The 23,402-nt window shown below is 41.6% G+C and overlaps 1 protein-coding gene across 1 annotated transcript in view; it reads right to left on the bottom strand.

Moving 5' to 3' along the window:
• LOC139279923 (protein tyrosine phosphatase type IVA 2-like) overlaps positions 1–10,667 on the bottom strand; it is a 43,913-nt gene extending 33,246 nt beyond the window's left edge. The window contains exons 1-2 of the mRNA XM_070899244.1: positions 10,373–10,667; positions 5,918–6,010 (exon numbers count right to left, since the gene is read on the bottom strand). Of these exons, the coding sequence (XP_070755345.1) occupies positions 5,918–6,010; positions 10,373–10,468 (189 nt within the window). The 5' untranslated portion in view covers positions 10,469–10,667. The remainder of the gene's footprint in view (positions 1–5,917; positions 6,011–10,372) is intronic.
• Between the last annotated feature and the right edge of the window lie 12,735 nt (positions 10,668–23,402).

Here is a 23,402-nt window from a genome sequence, read left to right as displayed (position 1 = left end):
TTTCTCCAGTTCTATCAGGTGGGGCAGATTCCATAGCACCATCAACTTCAGGATATTACAACACTACTTCAAGTTACGAGTTATGTAACATAGAAACATAGAAACATAGAAAATAGGTGCAGGAGCAGGCCATTCGGCCCTTCGAACCTGCACCGCCATTCAATATGATCATGGCTGATCAATCAACCTCAGTACCCCAGCCTTCTCTCCATACTCCCTGATCCCTTTAGCCATAAGGGCCACATCTAACTCCCTTTTGAGTATGTCCAACGAACTGGACTCAACAACTTTCTGTGGCAGATAATTCCACAGGTTCATAACTCTCTGGGTGAAAAAGTTTCTCCTCATCTCGGTCCTAAATGGCTTACCCCTTATCCTTAGACTGTGTCCCCTGGTTCTGGACTTTCCCAACATCGGGAATATTCTTCCTGCATCTAACCATTCCAGTCCCATCAGAATTTTATACGTTTCTATCAGATCCCCTCTCATTCTTCTAAATTCCAGTGAGTATAAGCCTAGCCAATCCAGTCTTTCCTCATATCCTGCCATCCTGGGAATCAGTCTGGTGAACATTGGCTCCCTAGATTTAAATCAGCGATGTTTCAATGTTGCTTAGATAAATATTTAGAATTTTTTCCCATCTGAAAGGCTTCCAAAAATTACCTATTTAACCTTAGAGGAAGGAGGGTCTCATGACTATAAATAAAAGGAATCAAAATGTATTGATCCTCAAGAGTTTCAGTTAAGGTGATTTCACTAAATGTGAGGTCTCAGCCATTGCAATTGCATGAATGAAATACTTCATCAGTTCCACAAGGAATTAAGCATACTCCTCCTTTAGAAAATGTACTTCACAGATGTGCAGCAAAAAAAAAAAATGGCTGGATCTGATCTTTTAATTGTTTATTCCTTCTCAAAACAAAGGTCACAACCATCTTAAAACACTAACTACCATTGTGGTTGCATCTAAAGCATCTCCGAACATAGCAACTTCCCAATAGTCAGGCAAGGAGTCAAGAAAACATGCTTCCCCAGCTGCAAACAGGAAATGCATCGCAGATGATCTGTTCCTGTCCCACTTGGTAGTTACAGAGTACCACCAACCCAGTGGTGTTTAGGCAATGGTAGCCTCCCGCTCATTGTCCCGGTTGACACCACGTGACAGCGCAGTCTGGGGATTTAACATGGGACCTTCCAGGTCTGCATGGTTTGGCTATTCACTGCCTTAACTGGCTAGTCACTGCCTTAATCAGAAGAGCCATCGTGAAAAATTCTGTTTATACAGAACATCTATCGTAACATGCCACAATTAGAAGATGGTGTCTTGGATTTTTAAACCGATAACAGAATAGAAGCCATAAGCTAGTCTTTTTCTCCATGCGCTGTAGTAACACTGTTGCATACAATAACTAAATATCTAACCTTTACTTGAAACACTGATCAGCTGTAAAGTTCAATTCAAGTTCTGGTTTACTGATTGGAAGAGAACTATATTGCCTTGCCTTTTGCAATAGTCACCGGCACGACCTGGCATTCCACTGTTCAGCTAATGCTAGGTGTTTCTCAATATGCAGTAGAAGCTTTGCTTCTCTCACGGTTGACTACGGACATATCCTAGCCAAGATCTTATTGAATGGCGGAGCAGGCTCAAAGGGCCGTATGACCTACTCCTGCTCCTATTTCTTATGTTCGCATGTCATCACCAATACTGGCTGGAATGGTGGTCACAGCTTGAGACTCCTGACATCACTGGAGCATGAAGGGTCTCAACTGCCTTTTCCTCCCATGAGCACCATGTCTGACAGTGAAGTTCTTGGGAGATCTGAAAAGTTTCATTTTTATCTAATGTGCCTTCCTGGTTATAGGGCACATTCCAAGTTGCTGTATCACTGCAATTTGCTGCCTTGCTTAAATCCTTAAAAAAACATCCATTACATGCTGCAACTGAGCTGGTCAGCTAGTAGTGTAGCCATATTTACAGCAGTACTGGTATAGCATGCATGAACTTGCTCAGGAAGGATGAGAGTGAAAGAGGCGGTCCGGTGCAACTTCCAACAGCTGTTCCTTCCAGTACAAGTAAGACGATGTTAGTTGTATCAAAGTGGCACTGAAATTACTTATTGGTCTTGCTTGACCTTCCTGAGTAGCAGCAGACATTCTCATTTTAAAATGAGAAAGCAAAGTAATAATGGGCCCAAATTTCGAGCCGCGCCTAGAACGGCGCAGTCCCGACCTGGACGCCCGTTTTTCGCGCCACAAAGTGCGCCTAAAAAAACCCTCCGTATTCTCCACCTCCCTGCAGGTCCTCTGGCCCTCGGCGCAGCGCAGCAGGAGCTGTAGGGGGCGGAGCCAGGTCCCTGCGCTGAAAACAGTGCCGGGACCTCTGCACATGCGCGCTACAGTGGGCACGCAAGTGCAGTAGAGCTCCAGGTGCCCAAAACTATGTGGGAGGGGCCGAAGCACGCAGCCCCTAGCCCTGGCCGAATGGCCTCACTGGGGCTGCGTGAATAAGGCTCCTCCTACGGCCAGCTCCTGCTACCTCCCGACCCGACTTGACTCCCGCTTCCGGACCGGACCTGACCAGACTCCTGCACCCCCCCCGCCCTCGGACTGGATCCGACCTGACCTCCCTCTCCCCGACTTGATCCCCCCCCCCCACCGAACCAACCTCCCACCCACCACCCCCCCCCCGACCCGACGCCACCTACCTGTAAATCTGGTGCTGGGGACGGGCCCTGCCCGAAGTCTCGGGCCAGGCCCGTTCAGCCTTCCTCCCCCCATCTCCTTCCTTTCCCCCCTCCCCCCATCTCCTTCCCCCCCCTTCTCCCCCCATCCCTCTCCTCGCTGTCAGAAACACAGACACGGACAGACAGAGAATGAGACACACACAGACAGACAGAGAGATAGAGACACTGACAGAGACACATTGGGGCGGGGGGGGCATCCCAGCACGCTGTTGGAGGGCTCCCGGTGCTGCAGTCGGTAAGTAGAAAATGTTTTAATTATTGATTTAAAAAAAATATTTATAAATTTTTTTTGATTGATTTATTGATGTATTTATCATTTATTATTGATGATGGCTCTTTATTTGTAAAACTGAAGTGTTTAATGTTTGTAAACTTCCCTTTAAACCCCCCCCCCCCACCATTCCCTACGCCTGATTTGTAACCTACGCCTGATTTTCTAAAGTGTAGACAAGGTTTTTTCGAGCGTACAAAAATCTTCACTTACTCCATTCTAAGTTAGTTTGGAGTAAGTTTTCACTGATGAAACTTTGAAAACAGGCGTAAGTGGCCGGACACGCCCCCTTTTGAAAAATAAAATTCTGTTCCAAAGTGAAACTGTTCCAACTGACTAGAACTGGAGCAAACTAAATGACGAGAATTCCGATTTCTAAGATACTCCGTTCTACACCAGTTGCTCCTAAAAATCAGGAACAAATCATGTGGAAACTTGGGGCCAAAGTATCTAACCCTCGCTACATGCAGCTTGCAGGAAAACAGATGACAATTAACCGTTCAGTTGCTAGGCAGACTCTGGAGGCTTGCCATATACAAACATGCTTTCCGCCAATTGTCAGTCATCTGGGCGACAGTCTATATATATATAAAAAGGGATGGAGATAATGGAACTAGAAATAAACAGCAACAGAGTGTTTGTCACAGCTCAGGAATCTAACAACTGACACAGTGCTTTCCAGGAACAATGTACACAAGTTATCAATAATACAGAAATATCATTGCTTTATCTGGTTTCTGGACTATCTAATCAGATTAACAAGGGGCAACGTGTTAGTTCCCAGAAGCATGGTGTTTAAGGCAGTACCTCGTTAACAGTGAAACACCAACATTCCCTGCCCTCAAAAGAACTCAAAACTAACAAATGGCAAAAAAAAACTTGTATTTCTAGAGTGCCTTTCACGACGTCCCAAAGCACTTCAGTCAATGAAGTATTTTTGAAGTGCAGTCACTATTGTAATAGCTTTATACTGTATAATTTAGACCTCTTTTCACTTGCTATATGGAAAGTGGAGTAACTCTGACTCCCAAATACATTCCCTTGACTACTTTTGCTGGATAGAGCAAAATAGAGGGAACAGCACTAATTCTTCATTTGATAAGCATCCTGCAATGACATGAGCTGCGAATAGTGGTCCGGATTCACTTGGAACACAAAGTTTTCTTAGGGCCACAGGCAGGAAAATGGTAGCTATAAAGGGACTCTTGGGTCATATCATGAGCATCACTGGATCAGACTGAAATCTACCAAATCTAATATTAGTTGCAGTCAAAATAAATTATTTTTGATTTGCACAACTAGGTCCCATAAACAATGAAATAAATCAGCCCAGATAACCTGTTTGTGAGGCCAGGAAGGCTCTCCACCACTTCTTCGAATAGTGCCATGGGATCTTTTACATCCACCCAAGAGGGCAGTGCAGCACCTCCTTAGTACAGCACAGAAATGTCAACCTAGATTATGTGCTCAAGTCTCTGGAGTGAGGTTTGAACCCACAACCTTCTGACTCCGAGGTGAGAGTGCTACCCACTGAGCCAAGGTTGACCCCAAGGACATATCAGAAAGTTCCATCAAAAATAATTTATTTTGACTGCAACTAATTAGATTTGGTAGATTTCAGTCTGATCCAGTGACACTCGTGATATGACCCAAGAGTCCATTTATAGCTACCATTTTCCTGCCTGTGGCCCCAAGAAGACTGTGTGTTCCAAGTTAATGCGGGCCACTATTCGCAGCTCATGCCGTTGCAGGATGCTCATCAAATGAAGAATTAGTGCTGTTCCCCCTATTTTGCTCTATCCAGCAAAAGTAGTCAAGGGAATGTATTTGGTAAAAAAAAGACAAACAGAACGGGTGAACGAGAGAGAGAGACACACACAGATTAATAGATTGACTTTTATATGCCCAATTCATCCTGGGGCTGAAATGCGGATAAAGCACAAGAACAAAGTTCAAGCAATTTATCAAGTCATCAGATTCCGCTTGATGTACTGTCCTCTATGCAAGACGTACTAAGCATTCAACTCTTAAATAAATGCTACTTTTGTAGACTAGGAAAATCAGTTGGAGGTTTTGAGATATCTCAGAAACTGAGGATCTCGCTATTACCCATCTGCATGAAGACTAGCGGCATAAGTTCTCAGAATGGGAATTTGGATCCCTTCCTGAAATTATATTTTATATCAGGGGTGTCCAACCAACTCCCAAGCCCTAGCAATCTGCCCATTGTAACCTAGTCAACTGAATATTATTTTGCACTTCAATTTCTTATCTGCTAGTTTATCCTGTTGTGTAGACTTGGAAGTTTGGAAAGGTCTGTTTTCAGCCCTATTGTTTCACTGATGATGCATCCTAATAAAAGCACCAAGATCTGGTTAGTATCAGAAACTTGAACATTCATTTATGTGGCCCTAGAGGCTCCATAATATGCACCTGTACAGCCCATGAAGTCAAACGCTTGGATATCCCTGTGCTATTCTTGAAGTACTAAGCGGAGTACTAAGCAAATGAAAGCACAAATTTTGTCAAATCTATTTCTCCAACCATGCCCCCTTGCCTATCATACACATTTAATCCCTTAACAAATGCATCACAGGGCAGCGGACTATCCCCAAATCCCTATAATTCTCACTCTGCAATCAGCCAGGAGAGGCAGGGACAACTCTCTCATTGGGGAATCTCCTTCTACTGGGATACTGGAAAGATGACCTCACTGGGCCAAATGACTGTTTCTCATCCATGACCTTTTCGGGCTGTGTTCAATGCCGTTTCAAATTGTTCCATTGGAGACTGAACTCATTGGGACAAAACTCACATCCTACAGATCCAGGGCACTGCGTGTCAACAGGTTATCTCCAAAAGCTGTATTTCAATTGGTTTGTTATTAACAGCTACTTACCAAAACCTGGATGCCTTCTTTTTCAACAGGAGCCTTGTCATAGGTGGCTTCACAAACTCGAACCAGCGTGGTAACACCATATTTTTTGAGCTCCTGGCGGGCACAATAATAGTTCAGGTTTAAAATAAAAAGTTCTTGGGAAAGTTTTTTTCGGTTTCTGCTTTCCCTCATTGGTCAAATTGAATGGTAAACAAGAGCTACCTCAATTTATACATACTTCTGCTTTGTCAGAGGGGACAGACAACTATGGGCAATTGGACAACGGCAATGCTAGGTTGCAGTCGACAATGGGGAATGACACGCTGTTTGATAAATGAAATGGACAGCTTTGCACATTACTTGAAGTTTTCAGATGTCAATTAAAGGGAGAGATCTCTGCTCAAAGAGACAGCAATCCTCATTCTTCAAAAGAAGTTCTCCACATTCCACAGCTAATCAACCAAGCCAGCATACAAGTTTTCATTATCGGTTGACCTTTTATTTGTACATAAAGCTATGTCACAGTGAACTTTGTGATTACATGTGCTAGTAAGGTTGTTTTTGTTTGCGTGACTTCATGCTCTTCCCTTGGAGAATAGCATGAAGTAGTGGAAGGTTCCACAGGCTGATTAACAGTTCGACAGCCGTGAATGCTCCTTCCATGGCCGGAACCATCATTATACCAGACAATAGAGTGGGTAGTCCTATATGGTGGGAGTGTTTTATGGATTCGCACACCACATGATATGTAGGGCAAGCGCAATATCCCACTGGATTTCAACCCAGAGTTCAGAACTGGAACTTTGGTATGGTCTTTGTGCCAGGACTGTCTGGAGTGGGATTCAAACCCTGCACCTTCCGACTCAAGAGGTGGGAATGCTACCACTAAACCAAAGACTCGCTCAGTATTAGGGTTCTGGGTCCGATTTGCTTTTTTAAAAAAGTTTTCAGGGTTTACTTTTAAACCATTTTGCATTTTCATTAAAACTGGAATTTGCTTCTGTTTCAACCAAAAATTAAAAATCAGTGCAAAATAGATAAAATGTGAAAGATAAAGTTAACTGATGCACTCATGTAGGCAGGCCAGTCAATAGAGGTTATTTTACCAAAAACTCACAAACCTAAAATAACTGGCTACCTCTTGATCTTTTCCCCTCAATTTCTGTGGGATTTTAATTGATGTTACTGAAATAAACACCGATTCCAATTTTATTCCCAAGAGGTGGTTATCAGGCTTATTGGAAAATTGAAAACCTTGTAGAAAAAAAATGAATATTGTGCAGCTTGAGGTAAGTCACTCCTGTGTTGGCAACTGGGCATCCCATGGTGTGAGGATATTACAGTGGCAATTAGAAGTAGAGACCTGCAGGCTGGGACTGTAGTTAGTTGTTTCGACTGCATCATGTGGGTTTGATGCAGATCAAATATTTACTGTAACTCAGTGGAACTTCTGTAATTCCAAGAACTCAAACTGCCTTTTGACAAAAGCACATTTAAAGTTGTTGATAATAGGAGTTTGAACGTGGTGTGTAATAGCCTAATACAGGTTTCATTAAACCACTTGAGCACCAAGATGGTCACGCTTTGAGATTTAACCGATTTGCCAGTCAACTCCATCCAAAAAGATCTAAACAAGATGGGTGTGCCTATTTCAGACCAATGGTTTATTCTGTAGAGGCCACTAGGATAAAACTTCATGAGCTGAAGTGACAACTTGTGGTTGAAATAAGCCCTTGGGAAGAGTGATATCATACCACTTGAGGAAGTCAACTGGAAACAGCAGCATTTATTATGTTTTAAACTCATGGCAGTTTAAAAAAAATGTTTTAAAGAGTAACTCATCACTGAAACACGTGCTTGTAGTCCCCATAGGGCACACGATAAGGCAACTGTTCATGTACAGTATCTGATAAAAATTCCAGTGTGTCCCACTGAAGTGATTCTTCAATTCAAGCCATGATGCTGAGATGTGCTTAGCTAAGTTTCAGTTTACAAGCACCAGCATTCACTCAGAAGATCAGTAGGCAAAAAATGGCTATTGTGTGAAATATACTTAGAACTGAAATTTTCATAAAAACGTAAAAGTTTGTTGACACGGGAGATTCCTGCAAGTATTCTACAATATGCGTAGGGTCCGTATATATTCAAATAGAACTTAAACAGATTGGATTCCAAAGTTAAACAACTCTATCATAAATTTACACATCTATTATTCAACACCAACATCTCAAATTATACATGTGCAATCTAGAACATCTTAATACATGAAAAAAATTGATCTGGGATTACTTTTTAACACAAATAAAATCTAAGTGATGAATGCCACAAACTTCGTGTGTGATTACAGAGGAGAGCACATAATAGAGGCATGCGCTAAATTTTGGATTTGAAATTATGCTTGGAGAGTTGTTATATTATAAGTTAATATAAATTAAGGTGGATGAACCAATCGTATAACATCCTTGACACCTTGGAGTGCTTGTTTTTAAGATTTGTCTACAAATTCCATTCACCCCAATAAACAGCAAGGACCAGAGAAAAAGACGAGCAGCACATGGAAAACTTCTTTTGGGAAAAATGAGTCCTGCTGCACAGGGCAGCAGAAATCATAAGAGCGTGGACCAAAAAATCCAATTTTATGACTGACAAATATTGAAGGGAAGAGGCAGCATTAAGACAGGATTGGATGGAAGGTAATGAGGTAGTACTTGAACCACATCTGATTAAACATCTCTCTTAATTCTGGGACACAGTGCAATTCCGGTCTGAAATGTATTAAATGTCATTTGACTATTAAATAAAGATTCTCTTGCGGCCTCTGTGGACAAAGCAGTCAAAATGCAGAAATTTCCACTGCATGGTAACCTCAAAACCACATTATACATTTACTGTTAACTCTCACAAACAAATGGTTCCCCATGTTTTACTGCTGGCTTTTTTTGTAGTATTCTGAATTAATCACTTCTCACCCAGTGTCAATAGCAAGCACTTGGTCAAGAGCAGCTGAAAATAGAGCAAAGCTCCCTTCACTCCACCTCAACATACTTCAACTTCAACCTCAGAACAACTCCTGTTGTGCCCAAGTGTGACATTTAATTTCCCATACCAGTTAGCCTTCAAGCTGCTCAGCAAGATTGCATATTTCTACTGAATGACAGTTTTATAGTGCAAGCTTCTGAACATTAGAAACTGTGCTGACTGTTCAAACCCATTTATATCAGGCTCCAATAGCAGCACAGAAGATACTTTCACCTTTGCAACCTGGGGTGTTAGTCCAAACCATGGTGCTGGAGTCAATGAACATAAGCATGTTAAGTGCCTGCATCACTTGGTCACTTAGTGAAAATGTCAAATCAACAATTACATGGTAACCACAGCAAACTGCAGCTCCAACACACTACTTAGAGTAACGTGATGAAGATTCGCACTTTTAATTCCCATGATATGACTTATATCAGCCATGTACTGGGAAGGGAGAGAGAGCGTAAGAGAAAGGAAGATTTAGCAACTTGCCTGTTGCCTTCTTAATTAGGGTACAAGAAACTTTGCAAAACAAAAATTTAATCCAGATTAGGTTTTAAATGTTTGAGCTGTGCTCTTAATAGTTAGATTAAAAACAAGGTGAAGGGGATACTTGTGCACTAGGTTTTTGTGCGCACTATTTTTTTCCACTACTTGCTATTTGGTGACATCTGACCTCTTAACATGATTATCTACATGAGAAACATGAAACAATCACATGTACACTCCAAAGTTTTAAACAAGTTGTTTGCTTCTATCAAGCTACGACTACTAATTTAGCAATGACCTTTAATCCTTTTGAATTTAAACTCTTGCAAAATATTAAGCGGATTAGTAGTTAGAAGAGAACGAGAGACACTAGGATTTGGGTTGTTTTTTTTCCCCAAAGTTAAACACCAGAGTCAGACACTGCTGGTGTTTGCACATCACTGTGCTACAGTCAAGGGCAGGCTGAAAACATATTTTTCTAATTGGCACCTAGTGGCTGCAGCAAAAAGCCAGCAAATTAACACCGTCGACAATGAAATGCCACCCCAGAAAGACCTCCGCTATGTGCGAGTGAAGAGTTGAATTCATGCATGCTCAATCCAAGTGTCATCTTTCCACAAGACCACCCAATGGTTGCCTATGAGTGCTGAATGCAAAGGCAGTTTTGTTTTTAGACTTCCGGCCACTGGTGCTGGCCTGTGAACACAAATATATTTACTTAGGACTCTTAACATCTGTTTGGGGGAGGGCAGGGGTGGTGTGAAGAGACCTTCCTCCTCTGTCTGAGCTGGGTTTGAAGTGCCAAAGTATCACACGGTACCATTTGTTTCCTCTTAAAAAGGTTTTATCTTCTCTTTCTGGGCTAGATCTGATCCAAAGACCCATGGGGAGGATTGCACAGTACAGTAAAAACATTACATCAGTTTATTTGCAAAGTTGGCCTGGAAGATAAATTGTTTTTTTTACCTCTGTGAACTTGTTGAGGGTAGCATCGGTTGGGTTGTGTGTGATGAGAAACCTCATACTCTCCGAGCTGATTTCTACTGGGGCCGGGCGGTTCATTGTGGCCGCAATACTTTTACAACTTCCAAAAAAAACTAAACAAAAAAATAAAAATAAAAAGGGGGAAAGACTCTGAAGCAGCACGTGTTCCTTTTCACGGTTGGTACTTGTGCTTTTAAAACCTCCACTCACAAAACTGGACTTAGCACGCGTGTTGTAAAGTCCAGTCCAAACTGGCACTTTTCGGTTGGTGTCTCTGTGCAATGGTGCTCCTTAAAGCATCCAATTGCACAAAACACGAGCAGATTTACCCCATCCAGGCTAGGTCATCGAAAGAACAAACGTCCTCTGCTTCTCACAAACTATCCAATTTTTAAATCCAGTATCCAGGTGAATCCCAGTTTGTTGTTGGCACTTTTCCGGTTAAGGTGGTTTCCTAGTGGAGTAGTTGAATCGGGAGAGACCTTGAGTTCACTTGTCTGCAAGGAGGCCGTGCTGTGCCTGGCAATAGTCCCTGCTGCCCTTCAGAAACTCCATAAATGAGCAACCGGAAATACCACTGAATTGCTGTTGAAGAAGAGGAGGAAGCACTCAGTAAAGGGTTACACAGCTTGTACACAATATAACCAAAATAACAGGCAGGCACTTCACACGTAACTCCATATGTGAAGTGCTTTAAATATTAACTCATTAAGACGCTAAGTAAATAGAAGCATTAATACTTTCATAAACTAAGAGAGCCCTTCCACAGTACACATTCTCCTCTGCGTCAGTTGTTTATATACTTTCTCCCCACTGCAGTTGCACGACATAATTAACACTCTCACTCTCTCACTCTCTCCTGCGCTCCCAAAAATCTTTAGTGCACATCCAAACAGCTCAAGCAGTATATCAAATTCCTCTTTAGAGACAACTGCATTTTCCCAGGAACCCCAGGTGGAATTATGTCTTGAGTAAAGCTTTCACCAGGTTTTTGGCTGTCCAAGGTTACTAACAGAGCTTGGCACTTTCACAAGTGAAACTTTAACTGGACGCACGCTGAAAATATGTGCCTCTCCCTTTTAAGAGGCAAAAATGTGGTAAGATCGACTATTGTTTTGTAACTATATCCCCTTTTCTCCCTTGTTTTCTTGAGGGCACTATTGGGGTTTCACAAGGTTCTCAATGGCCAAGCAGCGAGAGCCTCACCTGTGAGGCAACCTTGGGGCAACATCACAACCAAGCGGAGTTCAGTTAACTGAACAGACCAGGAATCGAACCGTGGTCTGTATGACTGTTACATTCTTAAAACTGAGCCACTAGGCGTGTCTGTAATTCCAGTGGTAGCTCACTATCCTCATCACAGTGTACGCTCCATAATAATGCAGTGATACATCACAGAACAGAACTACTGCTACAGTAACATCCAACTGCAGAAACATATTCATGGATGTCAAGTTAAAAGAAACGCACGCTGGACAAAAATATGGCTCATTAATCAGAGGGGAAAAAAATAGCCCTGACAATTTCTGCTGTAAATTCATCAAGGCACCCCACAAGCTGGGGGTAGATAGGAAATTAAGTACCTGTACTACTTTGCTCTGTTCTCAAAGCAGTTTGAAACATTTAAAGTTTAAGAACAAACTACACTAACGATCCGTGGTGAGGCTCATTTTAGCTAAAGTTCAGCCCCCTTCCTGGCACCCCAGCTCAGTAAGCTGCTACAGATCTGAAGGCAGCTCAAGTTCTGCAATTACGTGGCAAGATCCTTGTCTTGGTTCTTGCATTCCATACACATGCTGCTCACAGTCTTTCAGCACAAGCTGAAACTGATAAGAAATAGGAGCAGGAGTAGACCATTTGGCCCCTCGAGCCTGCTCCGCCATTTAATAAGATCATGGCTGATCTGATCATGGACTCAACTCCACTTCCCCGCCCGCTCCCCATAACCTGGCTGAGTTTCATAACTCAAAAAAAGTCATGATCATTGAGCCTTCAAAAAGGCCCTCATACATTGGCAGCAACAGCTGAGCGCTTTCTACTCTTACGCTGCAAATGTGCTTCAGAGGTTACAAGGATCAGCTTTCAAAATATTCTCCGTATCAGAGCAAAACTGCAGACTGAATGTGTACTTCTTAAACCAGAGACCATGTTTATTCCAGAGACCAGCTGGGATTCTCTCGGGTTCTGGGATGTTGTGTGGAAATTAATATAAGGCAGGAGATGATCTGAAAATGTTTAATTTTCCTAAGCCTCTTTTGCATAGCATGGCATTTCTTGGGAGACTGAAGCACAGTACTGGGCAGCAGATTCCTGGAACTCCAGTATAAATATGGAACTTGCCTGGAGAATAGCAGCTTGGAGCTTAAGATTACACAGCTGAAAGTGTCTGCAGCAAGACTCCTGAATATTAGATGATGAATTTTGGGCTAAAATGCCCTTTAGTACGGAAAGGCACAATAAACAAGGTGCCAATGCTGCCTTCAGAGAGTCCAAAACATCCCAAAAGTGATGGTTTCAATGGTGTGCCTTTAAGCAGCATGGTCATGATGGTAATAAAAGCTTAGCTGCCTAAAGCAGAGACATCTAGCTTTTTGGTGAACAGATTAAGCAACTCAGCCTGCCTAGCGAAGAGTTTTTTTGGGCAGGTAAAACTAGCCTATCAGCCGCCTTCTATTGGGTAAGTCACAGCAGTCTGAAATAAGTCACAAAATGCAACTGTTAAAAGAATTGTGCAGCAGCTGCAAGCTTGTGCACATTATTTTTCTGTTGTCCTTGGGCTGTCAAAGCCTAAAGTGGTTGTGATATAAATGTGCCATTTTGCCTCCTCCCACTTCCCCACAAACCCAGAACATCCCGGTTCAGCGACTGTAAGCAGCAATTAAGGTTTTCTCCAGTTTCTAAATACCTAATTTACCTCCTGCATCATTTTAGAGTGGTTACTAAGAATACAGGGATGCTGTAATAAAATTTCCACTCAAGACGTACACACAATGTTATGACCCATTTACACAGGGTTTCCTCTAGTACGTATTGCTGCCTACGCAGCAATCACCACCTACACTGAAATTTGATCAAATAACTAAACGTTTAATCCTTAACTTAAAAAATCCTACATCAATACAAGCCTGAAGAAGCCAGTTCATATAATAATCCATAAATTGCTCTTCTAATTTAGCAGTCCTTTTGCAAAGAAGCTCTTGGTTAGAGCTCCTCACCACCACTTTAAAGTAATACTACCAAAAGATTTTATTTTTTATTAACTTTTCTTTTACTGATTTTTGAATTTTTAAACTGAGCAGGTCAGACAACATGCATCAATAAAATAGGAGTCAGTTGACATTTCAGGTGGGAACTCTTCCTCAGAACTGGAAGATATTCCAGATGAGCGGCATTTAAGGAGGAACAGACAGGGAAAGTCGGTGGGTGGGTGGGAAAGCAGGAAAATATATTAAATGACATGTTTCTATGTTTTTATGACATGTAAAGTGCTACGGTGGGGACCAGAAAATGGTTAAAGCGCAGAAGTGATATTCACAGGCGACATAATGAGAGCAAAAGACATATAGGAGAGTTTGAGATGAACTAAAAAGAGGAATCAGTAAGTGGAATGGGAAGAATGAAAAACTGGCAAAGTAGAGCACGCTCCTGCAGCCCAGAAGTCTGGTGAAAGAAGAGAGTTGGTCTCACACCAAGGATGAGGATCACCTCATCATGTATGAAAGGAAAACACTTAAGCCAATCTCCATTGACATTGTGTGATGTGCTTCAAGTGCACCTCCAATTGCCAATGTCACCAGTGACAGACCTACCACCACCAATAGTACACAACTACAACAACTTGTATTTGTATAGCATCTTCCAATGTAGGAAAACGTCCCAAGGAATGTAATAAGACAAAAACTGAGATTGAGCCAAAGATGGTGATATTAGGATAGATGACTAAAAGCTTGATCAAAATGTTAAGTTTGAGGATCTTAAAGGAGATGGAGAGACAGAGTTTTAGGGAGGGAATTTCAGAGTTTAGGGTCTTGACACCTGAAGACACAATGAATTCATAATATCAGGACTTACTATTTTTGTTTTGTATTTTTGTTTAACAGTAAAATTTAGAAGAAACCTTGAGGAAAATCAGCCATTCCTTTTAATTTTTTTTTAAAAAAAGGACTGCAGTTAATAGCTTAATTTCTCTCCAATTAAAATCCTCTCTTAATTCCCCCCTTCCCTAGCCAAAGGAATCCTACAGTATTAACAGCAAAATTTCAAATTTCACTGATCTATAAAGGAACACGCGCAGCAAATTGGGAAGTATGTAATTGTCAGAATGAGATGCAACATTTTCTTTTTGGACACTGGCTTGGTTTTTTTCCCTAATCCAACTAGTCTCAAACTATTTTCTACATACAGAATTACTAGACAGGAATGCCAAATTATGCCTATTTATATTTTGTAATACAGCAAGTGCCGATTATTTCTAATGTTCATTAAAAACTCAGAATGTAATTGTTTCATCAATCACAAAAGGATGTTCTTAAAATGGTAGACTTAACTACAGCAATAATTTAATCAACAAAATGTGACGTAAAGGCGGGTGTAAAAGCAGACTCTAGTGCATTATAATCTGGATAAATTTCGCCTTCAAACTCCATATTGCCACCAGATCATTAAAAAAAAAAATCAATCTTTACATGTCAACCAAATGTCTTGACTACACATCGCACAACGTTAGACAGGGAAATAACTTAACTAGATTTTTCAAAATAATGATTCTTGGTCTGTCAGAATTCCCTCTTGGCCACAATTAATTCTTAAATAACCACAAAGTTTTATCTAGAAAGTTAGGGTGAAATGAGCAGGATAAACGTGTGGTGACAATTGCAGTTCGTGTGACGATATGTAAAGCTTATAAAAAGGACCCCAATGGTCTAGTGCAGTGATGGCGAAGCTTTGTGGGCCACACAGTTAAATATCGAGGTGCTCTGGGGGCCATTTACAATTTCACTCCATGTTTGAAATATTTCACATTTAACTCACATTACTAATACCAGTAGATTTCGGTTTTCTGATTTAGGATTATCCAATGAGACAGAAGTCCTTTCCAAAACGCAAGGCTGATAAAACAAACAGGACAAACGAGAGAGTATGAAATACAATTGCAGCAGGACTGAATTTATTTGGGCTCCAGGGTCACATGTGACCTGCTTTTTGGACACCCCTGTACTTGTGGATAGACCATGTGGTAACAGGTTTGACTCCTGGTCTGTACTGGTTAGCTGATGTCAACAGGAACGTTAGCATTCTTTGGGGATATGGAGGTAAAATGTACTGGCCCACCCTATTGTTTAGTTACAAAAGGTGAACAATTACAACAATTATTGCATTTACTCATTTACAGGCCAATCTTGAATAAAAGAATGCACCCCAACTTTGAATCTTACCCCAAAGAAAAATTACAAAAAAAATGATAACTCGCATATCGACCACATTCTGAACTTAAATGGTTTTTGCTCTTGAAAGGTGCAGCGTGCATGCAAGTGAGTAAATACGGTCCAGTATTTCAGGAACACTTTATTGATAAAAAAGCAGGAGCATTATAAAACTGGCAGTTCAAAGACAAATCGATGAGACCTTGTATTTAGTGCTTAGATACCTTATCAGGGCAATTCTACCTTTCAGCGAATGAAATGTAAAACAGTTTACGTCATCCTTGACTGATCAGCAGCAACCTTTACCTGCATGAGAAGACTGTGTACAAATGCCAGAGAACAATGCTTCAGGAAGCCTGTTCAACGAAATCCCAAACGGAGTATTTGGTCCGTTTACTGAAAGGATTGCAAGCTGTTTTAAAAATCAAATGCTATTTTTATACACTAGAATGCTGGAAGTTATTGTAAATAAATTTCATTGAAAGCAGAGATATTTAAAAGCCATGTGTCAGCACTCTTACCTCTGAATTAATGGTGCCTTGCCTCAGCTCCTTCGTGTGCGACAGAATGACTCCATTGCTGCCTGGCATTGCTGAAGTATAGATGGAAGTCTCAAGAAGGCATCATTAAATCAGAACCTAAAACCTTTGCAACAGCTTAGAAACTTACATCAGAATCATTGCGAAATTCTGAGTAAGAATTAATATGCTGGTTTATTGTGGTTTCTGCTCGAGTCCCAAATTATGGCACTCAACTGGCATTTTTATTTCCTCAACCATCAGTAAGCAATGGCACTTAGTCTGTTTAAATTCTAAGCTTTTGTGTTGCTGCGCGAATCTGAAATTTCTCTGCAGCAGTCAGATTCAAAATTCAGAGTTCACTTTTCAGACAATCAACCCTTACCTTCCAGTTTAGAATAATGATCACTTGAATTCTGTACTGCTACCTGCTCTCAGATACTTTACACAGTCAGCAGTGTTACCTGTACTCTAAGTTTCACTTCTGAACAGCTTGGATGATGGATGTCGAGCTTCTGGAGTGTTGGAGCTGCACTCATACAGGCAAGTGGAGAGCATTCCATCACACTCTTGACATGTGCTTTGTAGATCTTGGAAAAGTTTTGGGAAAGTCAAGAGGGGAAAATACCCAACCTCTAACCTGCTCTTGTACACAGTATTTATGTGGCTGGTCCAGTTAACTTTGTGGTCAATGGTGACCCCCCCCAAGATGTTGATGGTAATGCCATTGAATGTCATGGGGAGGTGGTTAAGACTCTCTCTTGTTGGAAATAGTCATTACGCGGCACAAATATTACTTGCCATTTATCAGCCCAAGTCTGAATCTCATCCAGGTCTTGAAGCAGTCCCTTGCCTGCATGCAGCATTATCTGAGTTGCAGCAAATGCACTGAACACTCTGCAATCATTAGCTAACATCCCCACTTCTGATGTTATGATGGAGGGAAGGTCATTGAAGCAGCTGAAGATGGTTGGATCTAGGACACTGCCCTGAGGAGCTCCTACAGTGACGTCCTGGGGCTGAGATGATTGGCCTCCAACAACCACAACCATCTTCCTTTTTGCTAGGTATAACTCCAGCCAGTGGAGTTTTCCTCTATTCCCACTGATTCTGTCAAATGCTGCCTTGATGTCACTTTCACCTCTCCTCTGGAATTCAGCTCTTTTGTCCATATTTGGACCAAGGCTGCAATGAGGTCTGGAGCAGAGTTGTCCTGGCGGAACCCAAACTGAGCATTGGTGAGCAGGTTATTAAGTGCCGCTTGATAACACTGTCGACAACCCTGTCCATCACTTTGCTGATGATTGAGAGTAAGCTGATTGGGTGGTAATTGGTCAGATTGGCTTTGTTTTGCTTTTTGTGGACAGGACATACCTGGGCAATTTTTCACTTGTTGGGTAGATGCTATTGTTGTGGAATTGTACTGAAATAACTTGGCTAGAGGTGTGGCTAGTTCTAGAGCACAGGTTTTCAGCTGGAGGGCAGTGACTAATGAGGGAAAATTCAAGATGGAATCTTGTTATCACAAAATTGCCGACTATTTCCCACCACGGATAAACACCCTGAATGCAGATCGGAAATAACACGGTAATCATTCAGGAACATAGGAAGGCTTCCTTAAAATTTGAAAAACATACTAAAGCAACCACATTTTCTTCATTCAAAATGGTGGGGCTTGGACAACCAAAGGAATATATATTATTTTTATAAATACACACACAAACACAAAAAGCAAGCAATAGATTCACACCGAGTGTAGTTACCCATTGTCTTCCTCCATTGTTTGCCATTAGTGCAAAGTTGCTATTGTTCCATACACAACCTATCTGACATTCACAAATGTAAAACCAAGTAGTTCTTGAATATAATTTAGGAGTCAGCTTTGGCTCAGTGGCAACACTCTCACAGTCAGAAGGTTGGGGTCATGTCCCGCTCCAGGTATTGAGCATAAAATCTAGACTGACACTTCAGTGCAATACCGAAGAGGTGCTGCACTGTCAAAGGATGAGATGTTAAACAGAGGTCCCATCTGCCTGCTCAGGTCGACGTAACAGAGCTAATGGCACGATTTTGAAGAGCAGGGAAATTCTTCCTGGCATCCTGACCAATATTTTCCCTCAACTAACATCACTAAAACAGAGCATTATCACATTGCTGTTTGTGGAACTTTGCTGTGAGCAAATTGGCTGCTGCGTTTCCTACATTACATCAGTGACTCCACTTTAAAAAGTACTTAATTGGCTGTAAAGCACTTTGGGACATCATGTGGTCTTGAAAGGCACTATATAAATGAATGTCTTTCTTTAATTGGATCAATGGAATGCTTCTTTCCACTATAACAACGTACTGAAATGAATTAATGTGTAATTTATAGCCACGGTCAAAATAAAGGGAATTTGAAATACAGAATTCCTCTAATTTCCAAAAGCAGCTATTTCTTGCTGGAATTTAATGACAAATCAAATTTTCAATATTAGGTCAGTTATTTTTAAATAAAGTCTCATAAGCAGAGTCTGTCCATAGCTTACCAAAAAGGATGTCCAAATCTCTAAAGCTGCAATAAAAGTAAGTTTGGACAAGCATGCTGCCAAATCCTTGGTAGGTTTGTGGTCTATCTAGTTTTCTGTGCGTCAGCACAGCAGACTTGTGCCACAGTTCCCCAAAGCAATGTTTTGGTTTGTAGCTTATCTGCCATACTTAGTTCTCGGTATCTTGCACTCAAGAGGCAGCTGATAAAGGAGACGTGCAGCCACTCTGCACAGATACTCTCATTCCTGGAATGTAGACTTTCTGCCAACGTCAAGAGGTTCCTTGAACAAAAATCCAAGTTATAAGTTCTACTTCGAACAGATCAATATGGATATATATATATAGACCAGTAGATATTCCAGGCTTTGTCACCATAAATATATTTGTAATTTAATTGCTTGGTTTCATTGCTGCACCCTCTTTTCCACATTCCTTGTGGAACTTTAACATCTGGTTAAACAATCTGCTCTTCACAAGCACAGCAGCAGAGTATATGCCAAGATAAGACGCACTTCCTTCAAATATTGCGATATATGATTTATATATAAATATTTAAATTCTTGCATTCGTGTGCTTCCCATCAACTTTTTCCTATTAAAAATTCCTGTGTTTGCATTTATAATAGAACTACCTATGTAAACAGTTACACTGTAATTACACCCTCCCACCAGTGGTGGCAACAGATTACTTCAGTTTTGCATCTCCCAGCACCTCAGCCTGTACTCAGTCCAGCCAGCTCTACTTCTCTGGTTCCCAAATCATGGCAAGTTTTGTTTTTAAACTAACTTTAAATATACAATGAAAACACTGCATCAAAATAAGGACAGAATACACAATTCTGGTCAAATTATTCCCATGAAGAAAGACTTGCATTTATATAGCGCCTTTCACAACCACCAGACATCTCAAAGCGCTTTACAGCCAATTAAGTACGTTGAGTGTAATCACTTTTGTAATGTGGGAAACACGGCAGCCAACTTGCGCACAGCAAGCTCCCACAAACAGCAATGTGATAATGACCAGATGATCTATTTTTGTTATGTTGAGAGAGATATAAATATTGGCCAGGACAATGGGGATAACTCCTCTGCTCTTCTTCGAAATAGTGCCATGGGATCTTGTATGTCACCTGAGGGGGCAGATAGGGCCTCGGTTTAACGTCGCATCCGAAAGAAGGCACCTGACAGTGCAGCACTCCCTCAGTACTGCACTGGAGTGTCAGCCTAGATTTTTGTGCTTAAGTTCCTGGAGTGGGACTTGAACCGACATCCTTCTGATTCGGGTGACTCTGCTATCCACTGAGCCTGTTCTGAGAAGGTTCACTAGGTTGATTCCAGAGATGAGGGGGTTGACTTATGAAGATAAGTTGAGCCGATACTCATTGGAGTTCAGAAGAAGGAGAGGTGATCTTATTTAAACATAAGATAATGAGGGGGCTCGACAAGGTGGATGCAGAGAGGATATTTCCACTCAGAGGAAACTAAAACTAGGGGGCATAGTCTCAGAATAAGGGGCCACCCATTTAAAACTGAGATGAGGAGGAATTTCTTCTGAGGGTTGTAAATCTGTGGAATTCTCTGCCCCAGAGATCTGTTGCACCTGGGTCGTTAAATATATTTAAGGTGGAGATAGTCAGATTTTTGAGCAATAAGGGAATAAAGGGTTATGGGGAACGGGCAGGGAAGTGGAGCCGAGTCCATGATCAGATCAGCCATGATCTTATTAAATGGCGAAGCAGACTCGAAGGGCCAAATGACCTATTACTGCTCCTATTTCTTAGGTTCTTATGAGCCACCCATCCTCTAACTCACATGTTCCGAAGACTACATTTTGTCTCTACATGTATACAAACGCCAACTGAAGCAGCTATATATACCAGCTACCTCAATTGGCATTATCAGCAAACAGTAAAAGAGCTTGTGCTTTGAGTTCCTTATTTGAGTTCCCTGTCAGTCTGAGTAGACTTTTTGACTGCCCTGGCAAAAGGAGGAATTAAATTATCTGGTTAGGTACAAGATCAACAAGAGCGATAGTCAAAGGTTTAACAATTTTGACATGCATCATGATGCTTGAGTGGGGTACAGAACAGGAAGTTCTTACCGTAAGCTCAAGTTCTTGCAGGTCTTCTTGTTTTCAAAAGGGAGTTAGATTAAGTACGTGAAGGAAACAAAATTGCAGGCTACGGGGAAAGGACGGGGAGTGGGACTACCTGAAGTGCTCTTTGAGAGCCAGCACAGGCTCGACGGGCCGAATGGCCTCCTTCTGTGCTGTAACTATTCTATGATTCTATTGTACACGGCTTGGAAGTGCAGTAGTGCAGCATATTGAGAACTTCTCTGTTCTAAAAATGCAACTTAAAACTGATGTCCAATTATTTTTACAAACTTTCTAGCCTTATAAAAAAGGTAGTTAAAATCTTTCAACTGATATCCATCAGCAACAAACCATCAGAATTTAAGCAATGGCAAAGGGAACTTCAAGCTAATCAAAGTACTTGGGATGAGTTTTCAGCAACGAACGAAAAATTGGGGGGTGGAAATTGCCTTCGGAGGCTTCCTTCGGACGAACGCCTCCAAGCTGTAATTTTTTAATGAAAATACCTGGTGGTCCCGGAGGAACGTAGGATTCGGATCGAAGGCCTTCACTGGCTGTGCAGCGTATGGGAACATGTCTTCCAGGTACGTATTCGTATCCTGGAATCATGTGGGCCTGAACCACCAATTACTGTAGTATTCTTATTGATAATAATGGGAGCTCTGTTTGTAGCGTTCCCATTACTATTGATGAGAATACCCCCCTGAAACAAGAAACACAAATTTAAAAAACCTCACATTTAAAAATTGAAATTGAGTGTAATTAAATGTTTTAGAAAAAAAAATTGAATTTTTTTAACGTGCTTTAATAGGATAAAAAAAAACTTACCTTAATGGACAGGTTTTTTTTTTAAAATAGAAAAATTTAATTTAATCACTCATTTTTATATGTTTTAAAACCCTTACGCTGGTAAAAGTAGGTTATACGCCTGCTTTTACGAAGAGTTTAGAAACATAGAAAATAGGTGCAGGAGTAGGCCATTCGGCCCCTCTAGCCTGCACCGCCATTCAATGAGTTCATGGCTGAACATGCAAATTTAGTGCCCCCTTCCTGCTTTCTCGCCATACCCCTTGATCCCCCGAGTAGTAAGGACTTCATCTAACTCCCTTTTGAATATATTTAGTGAATTGGCCTCAACTACTTTCTGTGGTAGAGAATTCCACAGGTTCACCACTCTCTGGGTGAAGAAGTTTCTCTTCATCTCGGTCCTAAATGGCTTACCCCTTATCCTTAGACTGTGACCCCTGGTTCTGGACTTCCCCAACATTGGGAACATTCTTCCTGCATCCAACCTGTCTAAACCCGTCAGAATTTTAAACGTTTCTATGAGGTCCCCTCTCATTCTTCTGAACTCCAGTGAATACAAGCCCAGTTGATCCAGTCTTTCGTGATATGTCAGTCCCGCCATTCCGGGAATCAGTCTGGTGAACCTTCGCTGCACTCCCTCAATAGCAAGAATGTCCTTCCTCAGGTTAGACGACCAAAACTGTACACAATACTCCAGGTGTGGCCTCACCAAGGCCCTGTACAACTGTAGCAACACCTCCCTGCCCCTGTACTCAAATCCCCTCGCTATGAAGGCCAACATGCCATTTGCTTTCTTAACCGCCTGCTGCACCTGCATGCCAACCTTCAATGACTGATGTACCATGACACCCAGGTCTCATTGCACTTCTCCTTTTCCTAACCTGTCACCATTCAGTTAATAGTCTGTCTCTCTGTTTTTACCACCAAAGTGGATAACCTCACATTTATCCACATTATACTTCATCTGCCATGCATTTGCCCACTCACCTAACCTATCCAAGTCACTCTGCAGCCTAATAGCATCCTCCTCGCAGCTCACACTGCCACCCAACTTAGTGCCATCCGCAAATTTGGAGATACTACATTTAATCCGCTCGTCTAAATCATTAATGTACAGTGTAAACAGCTGAGGCCCCAGCACAGAACCTTGCGGTACCCCATTAGTCACTGCCTGCCATTCTGAAAAGTACCCATTTACTCCTACTCTTTGCTTCCTGTCTGACAACCAGTTCTCAATCCATGTCAGCACACTACCCCCAATCCCATGTGCTTTAACTTTGCACATTAATCTCGTGTGGGACCTTGTCGAAAGCCTTCTGAAAGTCCAAATATACCACATCAACTGGTTCTCCCTTGTCCACTCTACTGGAAACATCCTCAAAAAATTCCAGAAGATTTGTCAAGCATGATTTCCCTTTCACAAATCATGCTGACTTGGACCTATCATGTCACCTCTTTCCAAATGCGCTGCTGTGACATCCTTAATAACTGATTCCATCATTTTACCCACTACTGAGGTCAGGCTGATCGGTCTGTAATTCCATGTTTTCTCTCTCCCTCCTTTTTGTAAAGAGTGGGGTTACATTGGCTACCCTCCACTCGATAGGAACTGATCCAGAGTCAATGGAATGTTGGAAAATG

This window comes from Pristiophorus japonicus, chromosome 14 (assembly GCF_044704955.1).
Source record: "Pristiophorus japonicus isolate sPriJap1 chromosome 14, sPriJap1.hap1, whole genome shotgun sequence".
NCBI lineage: Eukaryota > Metazoa > Chordata > Chondrichthyes > Pristiophoridae > Pristiophorus > Pristiophorus japonicus.
Note: the sequence above shows the minus strand (reverse complement) of the source record. Positions and strands in the feature narration are given on the sequence as shown.